This window comes from Phaethon aethereus, assembly GCF_964289735.1.
Source record: "Phaethon aethereus genome assembly, chromosome: 8".
In the NCBI taxonomy this organism is placed as follows: Eukaryota; Metazoa; Chordata; class Aves; order Phaethontiformes; family Phaethontidae; genus Phaethon; species Phaethon aethereus.
In genome coordinates, this window is record NC_138584.1 from 23247246 (window position 1) to 23264583 (window position 17338).

Below are 17338 nucleotides of genomic sequence, written 5' to 3' on the forward strand. Positions count from 1 at the left end.
GTCTCTTAACTATGTTTCACAGCAAATGCAGTGTCAGTAGTCACACACACACACAGCTGAACCTGTCAGTTCTGTGGGCATACCGGCGTTTCTGCAGGGAACATTTTTGTGTGACTTGTTACGTACTTAGGGCTGCAAAGTAGCTTAAACTTAAAAAGCAGATTCAGTGCCATATTTTTGTCCCTGGATTGAAGTGGGCTGGCTTGCTTTGGGGATGCTTTTCTTCACTGTGTCATTCATGGCCAGTGACCCACATGACACTTGTTTCAGTTCAGTTAAGCTTCCAGAAGAGTTCATAGAGGACGTGAGCTATTCAGTGCTGGTTTGAAATTCCTCTTGACTCTTTAAAGTTGACTGCTTTTTCTAATCTCTTTGCCGTCTCCTGTGGGACATACTCATTGCCAGAATTTCCTAGTACCATATGAGCTGTTGGTATTCTTGGCTCTGTTTTAAATGAGTCCAGCTTTTTCTGCTTGTCTGAAAGAATCAAACCATGTAGGTTTCGGAAATGTGCTCAAGACCGCCTCTTTTCCATCCACCTGCCCCACGGCAAAATCAACTATATTTAAACGAAGTTTGCTTTTTTGTTGTTGTTGTGCTTTCCAGCTTTGTAGTTTTCTGCCAAACTACCACTCGGTAGTTCTAACATTGAGTTTGGAGCAGGGGCAGGAGTTTAGCCTGCTAAACTCAGAGCTGTTTTTACAAAGCCATCTGGAGTGCTTAGCCTCAGCCTCCTTTTGCGTTACGTGGTCTAGGGTTTATAATATTGCCAAGACCAGATGCAGAAGTAGCAATGAGAATGTATGTGTGTTTTTGAAAGACCTTTTGCTACAGCGTCTGGGCTCACAAATGCAGTATTAGTTGTGGGATGCTAGCCGAAGCAGTGCGGTTAAAGGAGGCCTTCAAAGGAAGGGACTTGAGGTCATCTGATGCACAGGAGAGAATTCCAGATGCGAGAGAGAACATTCTGAAGAGGCATGAGATTATTGGGGCAAAAGAAATACTGAGAGTTTTAAGAGCATTAGTTGGTTGTTTGCTGTTGGACTTGATTTTACAAAAGCAATACTGACTCTGTATTTGTTTAGCTCGTTACAAAAATCTACCAACTTTATTTGGTTTATAGCTACTTTCCTTCTTAGGCTGCCTTTCAGCCACAGCAGAGGAAGCCTTTAACCAATGCTAAAGACGGCTGTTCAAAACTGTCAGAATAACGCTGGACTTCTGAGGGTTAACTGTGCTTCAGCTAACACCCTGTCACCTTGCTTTGAATATTGGGTTGTCTTGTTGGGGGAGAGCACCTTTCTTCTAAAAATGTGAGAGCTGAACCACTGGGAGAGGCTTTTTCATATTTTCAATTTCAAAAGAGAATGACAGCTACTGAGATTTATAAAATTTTAAAACATTCCAATTTAACAGGCTTTAAATATTGAATGCAGACAACTTTTCCATAGGCAGAGCAACTGTGGGAAGAGGAAGCAGCAAAGTTTGATCCTGTTAAGGGCCAAAGGCCCTCTATTAACTTTGGAGGGACAGACAGCACTCTTGCGTAAGAAAATGTGGATTTTCTACCAGATGGTAAATTATTATGGAGCACTAAGCAGTTGCAAAAAGATCAAGTCTATAAAGCATCTGGCTGACAATTCATCAGTTTTGCATGTTGCACGTTGTATGTATCTCATGGGCTTGAGAGGAGAGGTATAAATCTGTCAAGCTTGAAACTGGAGAGAAGCTTGATCGCATTTGCTGAAAGAAGAGAGAAATCGAGACACAGACCTATTCTTTACCTGAGGTTTTTCTGTTGCTGAGAGTTACTCATGAATGAGGGCTGTGGCGGTGCCATTCACATGACTTCTGAGCAATCTGCACTCAAGATACACCATTAGATCAGGCACTTCTGTTGTTAATGGAAGTGAAAGAAAGAGGAAGAGCTCTCTGAAAGCTGTTCATCCCCAGTCTGGTCTGATACATACCTAAGGTGTTTTCAGCACCACCTGTAAAACTTGTTCGCTGTCCTAATTTGAGAGAGTTTGACACACATCGTTAGTTTTGACACAGTAATTTCAACCCTTGATGTTCTACACGCCATCCCCCCCCCGCCCTGTAGCCTCTTAAGATTCTGGCTGCTGTTGAGCCAGCTGTAATGCTGCTTAAAGTGTGCTTCAGTGGGTTTGCTTCTCAGGACTGCGCAAATTAGCACCGTACGCAGAATTTAGAGACGTAATCTTTGCTCTTAATCCAGGCACTTCTTCCCATTCCCATGTGGGCCATATCTGGAGAGCTGGCTAACACTGGGCAAACTGCTTGGGGACTGAACGGAGTTTCCCGTTGGAGTAGAGCTTGTACTATCTGTATCTGTCTCTGTGGTGTGAGACATGTTAATGGTGCTTTTAGTAATTCGTTGGTGAGAGATGACTGAGGATATGGAGGTTGGAGAGCAACAAAGAGAACTGAGTGTGCGGCTGGTTCGAAGGGCCTCTTTTGCAGTATTGAATATCTTGCTACTGAGCTTACTTGGATTTATGCTTTCTCATTGAGATAATAAAAGCAGGATGAAACAATCAGTATTCTCTCTGCATCTAGGTTAGAACTAGGTTATTTTGTAAAGTATTCAGATGTTTTGGCTGTAGAAGGCTTTGCATAAATAAAAGTTTCACTGTGTTGTGTGATATTATAACGTGTGAAAAGATTTACTGTGCAAATACAGTAACAGAATGGAGAAGAATCATGATTTGCTGTTTGTTAGTATGATGCGATGTAAATATTTGCCTAGGTAGATTCTCTTGAGATTTCTTGCAGATTTCCCTGAGCACTGTCATTGCTGGTATTCTTTGAACATTTTTTGTCGTATGTAAACATGTTTGTGACATGTGATATCTCCATCAAAAGCTTTGTGGTTCTCAGGGGAAAAAAAAAAAAAGAGGTAATACACTTCCTCTTCCAAAACCCCAGCAAAATGCAAAAATACCTTTGTTAGAGCAGTCTTGAACATATTTTTGAAATATCTGCCAACACGAATAGAGTGGTGGGTCATGCCATGTTCGGTCTGTGCACTTGTACATTTGCTTTACTTCAAGGATATTCATGGGATACTTGAAGATGTCCCTGCTCACTGCAGAGGGGTTGGAATAGATGACCTTAAAAGGTCCCTTACAACCCAAAGATTCTGTGATCCAGATCCTCAGCCTCACTGTTGAAGTCTGTGGAAACCTTCAGGTCTCAAGTAGTTTCCTCTTTGCCCTCTGCAGGCTGCTGAATCTCAGGCTGGCATCTACCAGTGTGAGATTTTTTTTTTTTTTTCCCCCTACTGTTGCAGCTTTGTTGCCAACTTTTGGTAACTCTTGTGGCTTGGTTGAAGGAGAATCTCATCAAGTTTTGAATGACTCTTGAGCTTGTGTAGAGATGCCCAGCACTGAAAGAGTGAGCCTGCTGAATGTTGTCACTTTGAGGGAATGGGGCTTGCTAGCTCCTTCAAAATCTGTCTTAACAGGCAGAACTTGGACTTTTACCTTAAAGTAAAATGAGCATATTCTCATGAAAAGATAAAGATGGAAGATACACAGAAATTGCATTCTTTTTAAATACCTGCCTTTCTTCGTTGGGTTTCAAGGAATTTTCTGTATTTCTATATCTATGCAGATGCCCAAATTAAGCTAATTTCCAAGATAATTTGCATTGTTTTGGAGAAGGAATATCCAATCCTCAATCCTTTTAGACAGTCCTCCTCTCCATTTTTGGGAGGTGGAAGCTTAGCTGTTTGCTTTGGGTAAAGCTTCTCTTAATAGATACTTTTCTTAATAACCTTTTACTGGGACTCTGGTAGCCCTGTGAACTGACAGCTGATTCAGTTCAGCTTCTGCTTATCCTGCTTGGACCTGTCGAGACTTGTCTGGTGTACACCAGCCCAGCTGGATGGGCCAAGCTATGCTTAACATGTAGTTGACCGCAAACCACCCTATATATGCAATCAAGCACGTCTCTCTTGGGCAGATGGATGAGGAGGAGTTACATGAGCTTAAGACTGTTTCTTGTATTATAACATGCAGCTTCAGAACTATGTTGTACAAATGTGAATAAGAACAAGTAAAGGATTATTAATAGTCCATAATAGAGACTGGACCTGAAGGTAGACTTGGAGACAGGTGTATGTTTATGCCTCATGACCCTTAAAAACCACTTACTGGATTTGGGGGCATCAGTGTCAAGCTCTACTGCTCAAGCTTGAAAGACAGTTCAATTTCACTTTAAAAGTACCTGTAATTACATCTTTACAATGTAGTTTGGTGTATCAGCAGTTAATCTTGTGCCATATTTGATCATTTTCCTTTTCTTCTCTTGGTTTGCAGGAGTAAGTCTGTGTCTGTAACACTGGATGTACTGATCACTTGCCTCAGACTGAAGAGGACTTGCTCTACTTTGGAATATGGTGCCTAACTTCTGCGTGCCAGTACTCACTGTGCCAGCAGCCATCCTCTGCTGCTTGATGCTGCCTTTAGCAGGAGCAGACAGTAAGTAACACTCAGTTTTGGAAAGTTTGAATACTTTGCAAATTTTCTTTCAACAAATATTAAACCTTCCTGGTTTGTACTGGAAACACTGAGGACTAAGGGACAACCCTTCCCAAATCTCTTATTTCCCAATGTGCGCAATGCAGATAAACAGTATGTATGTGAAGGGGCACAAGTACAACTAAAAAGGCTGACAACATTTATTCAAGTGCAGGAAGAGCTTCTGTAGTAGCTGCAAGATCAAAACCTGACAATTTGATTCCTAACATGTACAGATGAGTAAAGAAAATTGGGGGCAGAGGAAGAGAGAAGTATTGGGGTCACAGTAATCCCTGTTACTTTATTTTCCTTGTTCTTTTACCAGCTCTCGTAATTTGTGTAGTACTGAGACATCTCTCCTGAGTCAGCAGGTGACTGAGCTCTTGGGAAAGGATTCAAGTTTTTGCCTTCTGGTGTAGCTCTCCTACATCTGTATTTCAGTAGCACTGGAGTCAAACATTTCCTTGTGGTTGTGCTTTAAGCTGTTGTGTCCACGCCTATTGCCTTGATAGTCTTACAGCACCACTGTGACTGACTTTGATCAGCTCCATCCAGGCCAAGGAGAGAGCTGTGCACAAAACACCATTGCAGACAGACAAGAGGAGAAATTTGGCTGATGGTAGACTATTAAAAATACCTTAAAGTAGGAATTTCCCAACAAATGAGTTATGCAGAATGCAGGAAACTTCATGGGTTCTTTGCATAGTCTTGTTTTTTGTAACTGGTGTGTATTTGTTAGGCTATCCACAAGTATTTGTGCAGCCCCCCTCCCCTGTCTATTAGCAGTAGCCAGTTTTTCAGAGTGGCCAGATGTTTGCATGTTTATTGCAGACTCTTTGGCAGTTGTGACTACTCTGTGCCTGTAAAAGCACCCAGGGCTCCTGGGAAGCTTGAGTTGGAGCAGAGAGGTGACCGTGATACACCTTCTGAGGTGCCACCAACCTTCTGCTTCTTACTCCAGCTTTAGTCACCAGGCTTATAATTCAGATGTAATTTTGTGAACGTTGGAGATCTTGATTCGTGTTAGTAAGAGCCTGGCTGAATGGAGAAAATGGACTGGAGGTCCTAAGTGTCCTTGGATGAAGGGGAAAGAGTAAATTTAGAGAAGCTGGAGAGAGGAGTGAAGGGGAGATGTGAAGAAAGATACAAATTCACTATTTTTGTCGTGACTAGGGATGACTCACAAAGGATTACGGGGTAGTCTGTCTGAGTCTGAGCTGCCCAATTAAACTGGGGGGAGTAGCTGTCTCCTTCCTCATCTTTTTTCTTTGGCTGCTGGTGCTGCTGGAAGGTGCTTATTCAGTTCAACTTTATGTCTACACATTGTAGCCTGTTTTGGAGTCTGGCACAGAAAAGTGTATGTTTAATGTTCTGAGGTGTATAAAAAAGTTTGCTGAGGTTCATTGTCTTTATCCTGGTCCTTGCAAAGGAGAGAAGCATCACTCTATCAGATATGCAGAAGCTGGTGGAGCTTGAGATGTTCCGGGACAGTTCTTGGCCTAAGGATAACATGCAGTAGAACGGTTTGCCAATTTTGTGAAATACTTCCACATACTTAAATTTAACAAAATTGGCTCCATTTCACAGGCCCAAATCCAAATATTGGTGTCTCAGATGTGCAACGCTTCTGTGTTGAGAAGGAAGCATATCTGTATGTACAACCTTTTTCTCTGGCACAGACTGAATTACTTTTTCCTAATCTGGAAGGCAGATGTGGAGGACAACAACCTTTTAACTGCCACAGCCACCACGGATTAACCAAAGGTTTCCTAGGATGGAAAGTGTTGCTCTGTGTGTTTTAGCAGCTTAGAGCTTTTCTATTATCTTACCCCACTGAATCTTGCCACTGACTGTTAGTGTCAGGGAGCTGTGTGAAAGGGCCTGCTCTGTACCTCCGCAGGGGAAAAACTCACCCCCAAACCCTGCATATTTCATGTCCTGCCGTTGGTGATGCAGACGGTCAAGATACAATAGTCCATGATATGGTATTGGGGAGTCCTGGTTCAGGACAGCAGTGAAGGGCGAAGGGAAGGGAGGATGGTACATGCACACTGATGCTTACTGTAAAAGCTAGAGAGGGATGCTGTGAAAAGAGCACCGCGTATTCACCCTCTTCAGTTTTTTGGTCCTCTAAGCATCCTGTTGGCTCCAGTCAAAGACTGTTAATTTAAATGGATTCCTGATGTAATGTGGCTGTCCTGGGATTCCACTGTGATTCTTCCTTTTCCCCATTGCAGCACTACTTGGAGGCCGTGGAGGGATGGGTAGGCTCCGTATCTGCAAAGCGCTCCTACATGCCCCCGATTAAAAGCAACATGACAGTGGCAGCAGGGTTATCCCTGTGTTTGAATTCCTGGAGTCGGTCCACAAAATCACTTTTTGTAGGAACGGTGGGGAAGGAGGGCTGTGGTGGGCTGTGCTGCATCCCTGGCAGCAGGCTGCCACGTGGCTGGTGGCCGGGTGCTCGGGGAGCACCCACAGCCGGGGCTTCCCTACCTTCCCTGCCTGCGCTTCAGAGCTGCTGTTGTCCCAACACATTTCAGCATCGCTGCTGTAGCTTCCTGACAATTAGGCAGCTGGCAGATAGCTAGACGTTAACGCCTGAGATAAAACAGATTGAATATGTATCGCCTAGCGGAATTAGCGCCGGGCGTGTGCCGCTCCGGGAATTGAATTCACAGGAGCTGTGAATAATGTCAGCGCTAAGGAATTGAAGGGGCATCCAAAGGTTAAACGTGTGGCAGCGTGTCAGAAAGAAAGGGGCTCGCTGGGTGCCTCTCTGCCAGCAGGAGGGGAGCGGTGGTTTCCAGGACATCCTGGTTGGGTGCTGGGAGGAGAAGGTGAGCGGGAAGGGGCACGTGTGCACGAACGGTGGATGCAGAAGTGCTAATTTGGCAGAAAACACTTTCAAATCCTCCCTGGCTTTTACAGACTGCAGTAAGAAATTATTAAATTTTCTCTGTGATCTGACTGTGTTTCTGTCAGGGTGACCCTAATTCCATTAGAGCAGCTCGGAGCTGATTCAGGATGGCTGTTTTACACTTTCTCCCTCAGCTTGCTTGTGAGTTGTTTTTTTTATGCACTCTGTACTTCCCTGTCTGTCAGCTTTTGATTGTGCATGGAAAAAATGGCTTTGCAGATCCCATTTAACGTTCAGTTCAATTGTCAGGTAAAAGATGTTCTTTTCCAGCTTTTGGAAATATGTCATTTACTCTAATAAAATAAAAAACAACAAAAAAAATCTCCTTTCAAAACAAAATGCAGAAAAAACAGGAAAAAAATCAATACTGCCATCAGAAATCATCAGTAATGTGTTTCATTGTTGGCTTGGTTTTTTAAAAATTAGGTTTTGTTTTTGAAATCCTGGGCACAGCTTCCATTAGCCAAAGGAGGAGACTGGGTGACCCATCCAAAGTCTTTTCTAACTGAAATATATCATGGTTTGTCTTGCACAGAATTTCAAAGGGCTTAAGGAAGAAAACCACTTCAAAAGTGACCTTGTAGAAGGAAAGAACTAAGGCAGTATTAGGTCAACTACCTGTGAAGTGATATGTGGTAAACAAACAATTTGCACCTTTTGATTTCTACTAGATTTGATATTCTACTAGAGCAAACTTGGTTTTTGTTTGAGGGGGTGGGGGAAGCTTGCAGCAGTGAGCTGGTGCTGGTGAAGACAGGTCTCTGGCTCTCGCCACCTCCGGTGAGCAAGGACCTGAAGTCTGAAGTGTCTCAAGGCTGCCCTGCCCTTTGTAAGAGATACTCACTTTATATCTGAAAGGTATGCATGTCATACAGATTTAAAATTTTTTTTTTTTCCATCAACCATGTTTCTTGGATGCTAACTGGGTTCAGGAAACACGTTAAAAAAAAGGCGGGGGGGAGGTGAGATGTTGATATGTTGATACTGGTGAAGGTTGAGAAACGGAGAAGTACTGATGCCCTTTCTAGACATGCGGCTCCAGGTGAGCTGTGTCTTGCCAGGGATTTTGCGTTGCACCTCAAGTGTCGTCCAGAGGTTTTGGACAGAAGAGCGCTGGAGCGTTCGTTCACGGCGCTCGCTTCCCCTTGTGTCCCAGCTCTGCAGTTACTGTTTTGTGTTCCTGGGACCCAGGAGTAGCGTGGCAGGTTTTGGCTCCCTGGTTTGGCTCTACCTCCCCGATTCGGCTCTGCTTCCTTTGCTTCGTGCCCTGAGTGATGCCTCAACGGCAGCTCAGCTCCAAACACAGCTGCTCTGGGCCACCCTGTGGGACAGACTTGCTGTTGTGCCCTGGAAAACAGCCGCTTTGCGGAGCTGTGCAGACAGTCCCATCCCAAACACTGGACCTGAGGCTTCTCCACTGCTGCCTTACATCTATTTCTGCTTCCTGGTTTCTTTGTTTGCATGCCTGTCCCCAAACACTGCATGTAGTGATTATATGTAATTGGTACGATCGGATCCAGGTATTGCAGCACAGTAAATACTAATTTTCTACAATTCTACCTTGATGAGCTTGACAAATTCTATCAGTGAAAAGAACATGTAAAATATCGTTTAGGAAAACCCCTGTACCTGAGGCATTGGGGTTGCATCATTAAGGGACAGGTTGAAATATTAACCACAGTTATCATGCAGCTTTATTTTTGGTGTCCTTACTCATTATATATATATATATCTGTATGTACAAATAGATTCCACACTTTTCCTTAAAATACCTAAATGCTGCCTGCTTATAACTGAGTGTTGCAGATATCAAGGTATCAAGGAATACTGTGAGAACAAACACTATGTTGAGAGTAGGTAACAGATCTCTTTCTGCATTTATAGCCATGCTTCTTTTAGGTCCAGCACTTGCAGGAGTCATGTGAAGTTGTTTGAGTAGCTACCTACAACAGGTCACAGCATTGTAATTTGTCTTTTTTATTTATTGTTAAAGCCAACATCACTCATCAATGAACATCAGCTGCTAGGTCAAAGGTCCACCTAGCCCCACATCCCTTAGCCAGCAATGCCCAGTACAAAGACCTGTGGAGGATGTAAGAACAGCATAAGTATGTAGTGATACTTTCTTGTGTTGTCTTTTAGCCTTCAGGGGGTGGTGGCTCCTGAGCCCAGAGAGGTGGTGTAGTAACTTCAGACAAGCTCACTCTGGATTTTGCTCTTGGGCAGCTCTGAGCAGGTTGTCACTCCCCAGGGATGTCCTGGGGCCAGTGGTTTGCATGAAGACCACGGCGTAGGTTCTGACTTTTGCCTCTACGGCGTGGCTCCTTGTTTAACCCGCTTACTGCTGCACTGCAAGCTAAGCAGTCTCACTTGCCGTTCACATCATTTGGACTCAGCTGCATAGCCAGAATTAGTCCCTTGCCTTCACAAGGGAGTTCCTGCGTTTAGGTGTCCATATAATTATCCGGCACAATGGCAGATGTTGTGGGGCTGATAGATTTTTTTATATGCCTTTTTTTGAGAGAGATTGTGCTTATTCGCTTGTTTATACAGGAAAAACAGTGAAACTGCCTGCTTAAAATTTTATCTTCAGTGTAGATTCATAGATTTTAAGGCCAGAAATCAGATCAGTGTACTCTTCTACTCTGACCTCCATAGCACAGGCTGTATAATTTCAGCTAGTAATTTCTGCATCTCTTTTAACAGCTGTGGATGAACTAGCACATAGCTTTTTAGCAGGCTATCAAATCATGATTTGAAGACTAAATGGTAGAGAATTTACCCGTCTCCTATGTGATCTGTAAAAATGGCAAGTAATCATTACTTCTACAGATCTATATTTATTTCAAGCTTCATTTATGTGGTTTTGGGGTTCAGACACTGGATGTTGTAACCTGTGTCAGCTAGGCTGGAGACTCCTGTATTTAATGCAATGTCCCTGAGAAGCAAGTTAAGAGTGTAGGAGATAGACAAGCTGAAAATTTGTCCTTTTTGTTGGAGAAAAATGGGTTAATCTTGATTTTTCTGATTGGAGATAATTTTTATAGTTCTTCAGTAATCTTCCAGACTTTTCAATATGTGTTTTAAAGTCAAGGGACCAAGACCAAGAAGAGAAGTGGCCACATCTTGCCACAGTACCATGGCACTTCAGCCCTTTTGCTCATAGTGCTGAGCTGGGAATACGGTTCTCCACAATGACCTTTTGAAGCCTTTCCTGGGCCTCTGATTCCCAGGATGCAAACTTCTATTTCATTAGTGTGGCTTGGGGTTTGCTCATGCATATCTGCCCTTAAGTACACTAAAATGCATTTTGCTGGATCCCAGCTCATCCAGTCATCTGAGTAATTCTGTAAAGGTAATCTTCCCTTGCTGTTATGAGCTGTCTACCAATCTTGGTAAAGCTTACCTTTTACTTTCCAAATCTAGTTGCAAGTTAGTTGCATTTATTCCTAGATGTTAATCAGTTGTGACTATTCGCAGAGGCTGCTGTAAGTATTTTAAGGAGATATCTAAAATATCCTATAGTAGTGATGGTAACATTCTTTGCAGATAGAAAAGAGTGCCAGGAAACTGATAAAATAATATTGTATGTCGTACTGTCACTTGCTTCTAGTAGTACTGACGTCAGATGGGGGAAAAGTATGAGGTCTGCTGGAGCTTTCAGTGGTTTAGCTGAGCAGTTGTAAAAAGTTGTAATAGGGATGCTTTTTTTGTTTCTTTGATTATCTGTTCGTTATAGTGGTGCTTCAGAATGATACTGTAATACAAGATGATCAAGCTCATTTTTGTGAACAGCCAACAGTATGAAATTTGGTTGCTCAAAATGTTAGTCAATCTTTTTTGATGGTGAACATGCTTGGTTTCAAAAAGAAAAAAAAAAGCATCTGTTCATAGATGCTTTTTCTCTGCTAAAATACGTATCTTTATGTATCAGTAGCTGAAAAGCAGTGGTGTACTTTTAACTGAATGCTGTATTTAGCCCCTTGTGGGAATCAGTGCTTTGTCTATGCCAAAGACAAATCTCATTTATTTTGTTGGTGTGAAAACACCATAGGGTGCCTACTGAAAGTTTTAAGTCATGGAAATGTCTTTTGCCTTGCACACTTTACTGAGATACGATTATTGAATTAAACCAAAGCACATTTTATAGTGGACAATGGCTTTACATTTGTATAGGAGTTGTAGCCTGCAATGCTAGACCTTGAATGTCAATTATGTTTGGGCTTTCTCTGATGCATCATAACATTAAGCCTTCACAATAACAGGTACTCACATGATATTAAAAAGAAATAATTACAGAATATATTCCATTTCATGTAGTACAGGCTGGACCGAACTTGCAGGTCTGCTGTGCTTTTCAGATGGCCCTTCATTGCATGTATTACTCATTATTTCAATTTTTTTTTTTTCAGTAGTTAGCAATATGACTTCCAGGAATATATTTTGTAAAATGGGATTGAGAACAAGTAGATAGTACCTTGTCAAAACCTAAAGCAAATGGAAATGCCACCATTTTCCAACAGAATTTTGTGGTACCAAGGGTGACCGTCCTGAGTTGGTAGTCTGGATAAAGTCGGCATGACAAGAGGAGGTTTGGACTTGGTTTGTCTCTGCTACATTTCGTTATTCTACTTGAGCTGATACTGGGTTCTCTGGAAGTAGCCATGGTCTCATAGAAAGGACCAAATCAGTCCACTGGTTAATACTGCAAATTTAAAAGGAGGATTACACTGAGGGAATTTTTCTTGCTTGGTTTTGCTGCTTTTCTTGGTGTTTGTTTTTTTTTTTTTTAATTTTTATTATAAACTCTGTCTACATGTGATGACTTTGTTGATTCATCTCAAAGGTGAGTGATAAAAGCCCTTGCAAGTTAATTGGCGCGCGGGGAGGAGAAGACAATGACTCTTGAGCCTCGGTACTTAGATATCAGAATGCAGAACATCTAAATGTTTTGGATTTATTTTTAGCCAAATTCAACTGTTAGTGCAACTGTTGTTGTGTTACTTCTGTTAAGAGGCTTTTAAAGAGGCCAGGAAATATTCAGCAGCTTTATTTATGTAGGTCTTTTGCCCCTGAAAAACTCCATTTGTAGTAACCACTTTGATCTTGGCATTAGGACAACTGTGCCTGGCAGGTAGGATGATTCATTTTCACCCGCTTGTCAAACCCAGTTGGTGGCTTGTTCAGGTGGGAGACATGAGCATGTGGCCAAGCTCTCGTTTTCATTGTGGGGCTGTCTGTAAGGCAGAGATGGTGCTTCCTTGGTTTTCAGACTTGAAACTGAAGTTCCCTCTTGAGGTTTATGTGAGAGATGCCATGTATTGATTTCATAAGGGATTTCAATCTTTGTATTTGAAAAGAAAACACATCTTGGAAGTGAGAAGGCTATAGGTATATTGTACTTACACAGTGATTAATTTACAAGAGGAAAGATTCATTGGAAGAACTGGATGATGAGTGGTGAAAATCTGGTGAAATGCCAAAAATGGTTAAAATACTGATATGATGAAGAAAACTATGTCTTTCAGTCCTATTTAGCATCAAACAGAAGCTGTCAGTAGTTCAGGATGCAGCCTTAGAGAAGTGGACTTATCTTGTGCATTCACCACATTTGATTTATAGGGCATTTAGTACATAGGGGGATGTGCTAGCAGGGGGAATCAGTAATATTTGAAGAGGAAAATAGAGAAAATACTTTCATATTAAAGGACTGGGATGGTTTGTCCTGGCACAGTGTTCTCATTCTTGGCATGCTGACTGCAAAGAGTCTAGTGTGGTTCTCAGGAGGATGATGAGGGTAGTCCAAGAGCTGGAAAGGCTCCCTTTGCTCCTGTTTGGTGTAACAGGTAATGGTCCTGGCTGTTGACTTGTCATTTATACATGCTGTATATAGACTGCCAATGTACTTTTTCTATGCTCCATTACGCACAGTTTATCAGGGGTTACACAAAGTTCTTTAGTTACAACCTGTTGTTTTCAGCTTTTTATGAGTTTGTTTCATGGCTGAAATGTGCCCTGCTTGGTCTTCAGCCAAAGTTGAAGTCAGGGGGGCTGTATTTTATGATTTGGACATTTGTTTTTTTGATTTTTCTGCAAAAATTGTCTTTGGATGCTCTTAAAAACAGAGAGAGTGGAAAAATACTTTTGTACCCTGTAAAACTGTGGTGTTATTCATAGGTCTCAAGTCTAAAACATCTGTGAAAACATTTGCTATTACTACAGATGCGCTTCAACAGTCAAGAGAAAATGGAACTTGATTTGTGGAAGGGAGTGACCCATGGAAAAATAAGCTGCTGAGTAATACAAAGGGGATTTCATGCTAAATCATTAAGTGCATGTGAGTAAAGGATGCTGTCTGAGCTTGTGTGTAACTAAATTATCTGTATATTCATTCTGTGAACGTAGCCAGAGCTTTGGAAGACCCAGAGGTGCACAGCAGAGGCAGCCCTCCAGATCCTACAGTGCATAGCCTGTAACGTCGGCAGAGAGAATTAATTCACATCGACACCGTGGAGTTTGTGTTCCAGTGCATTTGTCTGTTTCTTTAGGCAATTGTGCAAACAGAGCGTTTTCTTTGTTGAAGTTGCTCTGTAGTTATACTGTAGGCCACAAGCGTTTGGACTTGTCTGTCTTGACGATGCCTGTTGAACCTTGATTCCGCCATAGTAAATGCCTGAAACATATTCAACTGCCTAAGTTTTGTTGTTTTTTTTTTTCCTCTAAGGAAAAAGAGGCTAAGATACGCCTCTCTTCCTATGGCTGCAGAATTGTGTGCCTTTATTCTAGGAGCAGAGTATGATTTTGGGTTTTTTTTCACGTCAAGGTAGAATCCCTGGGAATATGTATTGTTCAGTCAGCATCCATGCCCTACTCAACATCTTTTCAATTAGACATGCAACCTTCTGTTGCAGATAAAGCATTTTTTTCTGAGGCAAATTTAGCTAAAATTTCTGGCATTGTCTTTAATCTGTAGTATGTTGTGAAAGCAGTTTCCTGTGTAATTTTGAGGAATTTAAGAAACTCCAGTTAACACATAAAGAGTAATGTGCAGTAAACCACATGGTGTTGTCCACGTCTATGTCAAATTGCAGAAGAGACTATGAATTATTTTGTGTTACAATCATGGCTGGACTGCGTTAAACTCAAGGTCCATTTATTGCAGAATAGCCCCAACATAAGCTTCCAGTGATGGCCAACAAATGCTACATGTTTCAGGGAGGTGCAAAAAGAAAGATCCCATAATCTTGCTTTTTCTCTTCCCACCCAAATTAGTTCCCATTTCCTACGTAAAAGTAGAAACTGTTGCAAGAAGCTGGACTTTTATTATTGCTTCTGTAAAGCGCTGTTAATTGCAACAGTTCTAAATATTGTTATGTCCACATGGGCAAAAGAATAATGCCCAGCGTAGATTTGTCGAGGTCAGATCAATCTAATTTCCTTTAATGACAGGATAACAGGCTTTGTGAATGGAGAAGCAGTAGATGTCATTTATCTTCAGTAAAGCTTTCAGTGCTCCCTCATGAGACTTTTTCTTGTGAAACATCTGCTCATAGGGTGGGTATTTGGCAGTTTGGTAGCATTCAGCATTTGCAGTAATGATCTCTCTGATAGAATAGAGAACATGCTTATTAAATTTGCAGGCAACAACAAGCTGGGAAGAGCTGCAAGCATGTTGGAGGACACCATTAGAATTCAAAATTATCTTTACAAATTGGAGAAGCTGTCTGAAAGGATGCATGTCAGTAAGTAGAAATGTGGATAGATGTTTGAAAATGGGAGTAATCAGCTACATAAATAGAGAATGAGAGACAACTGCCTAGACAGCTGGCATACAGAAAAGGTCTTGTGGTGCTAATGGATCAGAAACCATACAGGAGTCAATAATGCCATGCTGTTTTGAGAGGGACAGACATCACAGTGAAATGCAGAAATGAGGAGTACCATCCTGAAGACACATTAGATAGTCTTTCTACTCTGCTCACAATGATAAGGCCTCCAATGAAACGACATCTCATCTTGAGCATCCCACTGCCAGAATGGAAGGACTAATTGAGAAGTCAGTCCTCCCCATCCAGTGCTAGGAGAGGAAATAATGTGCTTAAACTGCAGCTGGGATGTTCAGGTCAGGCACTAAACAACACTTGCTGACATGAAGGATTGTTGAGCACTGAATTGAGTTTCCGGAGGAATTTCTGGAATCTCATATACAAACAGAAAGTGTTCCCTCATACAGGTTTTGAATTGCCAGTGTTACTTCTTAAATTGAATGTTTCTTTGTCTTTATTTATGAACCAGGAAGGTACAAGCTCCCAGTCTGTCTTCTCTAGGTCGCCTGATACCCTGATATTTTTATCCTGTCCTTTTTCATCCTCCTCTCAAGTGACAATCACTCTCTTTCATCTGACTTTGTGTGAAAGTGTTTTCCAGGCCCTTAGTCCTCCTCGGTGCCATTCTCTGACTTTCTAGCTCTCCTCAAAAGGAGCTTATGGGGAGAATACAGAGGAGACGATGCCATTAACAAAATAAGACTTAAATACATCCTCTATCTGTAGCTTCTGCATGAACCCTCCTAGGTTTGCTATCTTTCTGCTCACATCTGTGCGCTGACTGAAGGTCCTTTGGCTGCCTGTTACGACGTGTGGTTCATCTTCTGAGGCCAGACGATTAACACAACTCTGCAAATTGTAACACGTAGTTCTGGGTTTGGGGTTTTTTCTCTCCGAACGTGTTATGTACTTACCTGTAGGTAGTTGTCTGCCCTGAGACTTTGCCATACTATACATATGTACAGTGTCTAAGCTCTCAACGGTTGCAGGAGCTTTGCTGGCCAGGCAGCTGCTGCAGCACGGCCGGGAGTTTTGGTGCGTGTATGGTGGTGGTTGCTGTGATGCACAAAAGCCTGTCTCTGTCGTAGCACCAAATGTCTCTGCTGTTCTGCAGTGATCGTCAAATATTTCTAACGAAGTTGCCATGGTTGTGCCAGACTGTACAACACGGCAGCAGAGCGGCTTGGAGGGTCTGCCTGTTGGGCCACTGGCTGGCTAGCGCAGTGCTGACCAGCAGCCCAGGGGATGCACTGAAACAGCTTCTGGCAGCTAAAAATGCTTTGGGGGACAATTGCAAAGGATGCTGTAGGTAGGTCTTGTAAGAGTACCTGACTAAAATCTGTCTTAATGCCTATTTGTGTGTATGAAAGGGAAAATGTATCAAAAATGTGTGTTTGTGTAGAGTGCTTTCAATGTCAATGGTAGTGAAAAGGAAAATGTGTAAGGCTTTTTTCCTCCTCTTATAAATAACTATGCAGCAACCCATGGACTTCTGTCTGGTGAGTGGAGTCCCAAAACTGTATGAGATGGGAGTGTCTCATGCTTCATGTTAAAAGATTATAGTTAATTCATTGTGTATTTTTTTTAATAAGGAAAAGCTATTTGCCCACCTAAGCTTTTCCTTTCCTGGGTTTCATATAAGAGCCGTGTACTTCTTGGAAAGCTTTCTCAAAAACAGACCAGAGGAAATTTGTCTTTTTAATGAATTGATTTAAATCAAGATGCAGGCCATTACATGAGTTCCTGAATTCTGGAAACTCTAGCCATTATGTTGAGGTGCTTTTCGCAGTCAGACTTTGGCTTCAAACTGCAATTATTTTTCACCAGACCAAGAATGAAGTCTGTTGCCTGTTATGAATAATAGAGTATGGCAATATCACAGCTATATATGCAAACTCTGCAGACTGGCAGCACAGCTGCTAAGCCTTACGTTTTTAAAATATGTACAATCTTTTGTCAACAGAATTAAACCCAGGAACATTACATGGTTTGTTTCTGCATGAGGGTGTTTTGTAGGGAAATTTAATGATGAACTGTTCTACATTTTG

General features: G+C 42.0%; 1 protein-coding gene across 1 annotated transcript in view; it reads left to right on the forward strand.

Annotated features, from left to right (window-relative positions):
* Nucleotides 1–4402: 4402 nt before the first annotated feature.
* Nucleotides 4403–17338, forward strand: part of PTPRF (protein tyrosine phosphatase receptor type F) — a gene marked incomplete at its 3' end in the record, with an annotated part of 252384 nt that continues 239448 nt past the window's right edge. Inside the window, exon 1 of the mRNA XM_082002833.1 lies at nt 4403–4505. Within this exon, the coding sequence (XP_081858959.1) occupies nt 4421–4505 (85 nt within the window). The 5' untranslated portion in view covers nt 4403–4420. The remainder of the gene's footprint in view (nt 4506–17338) is intronic.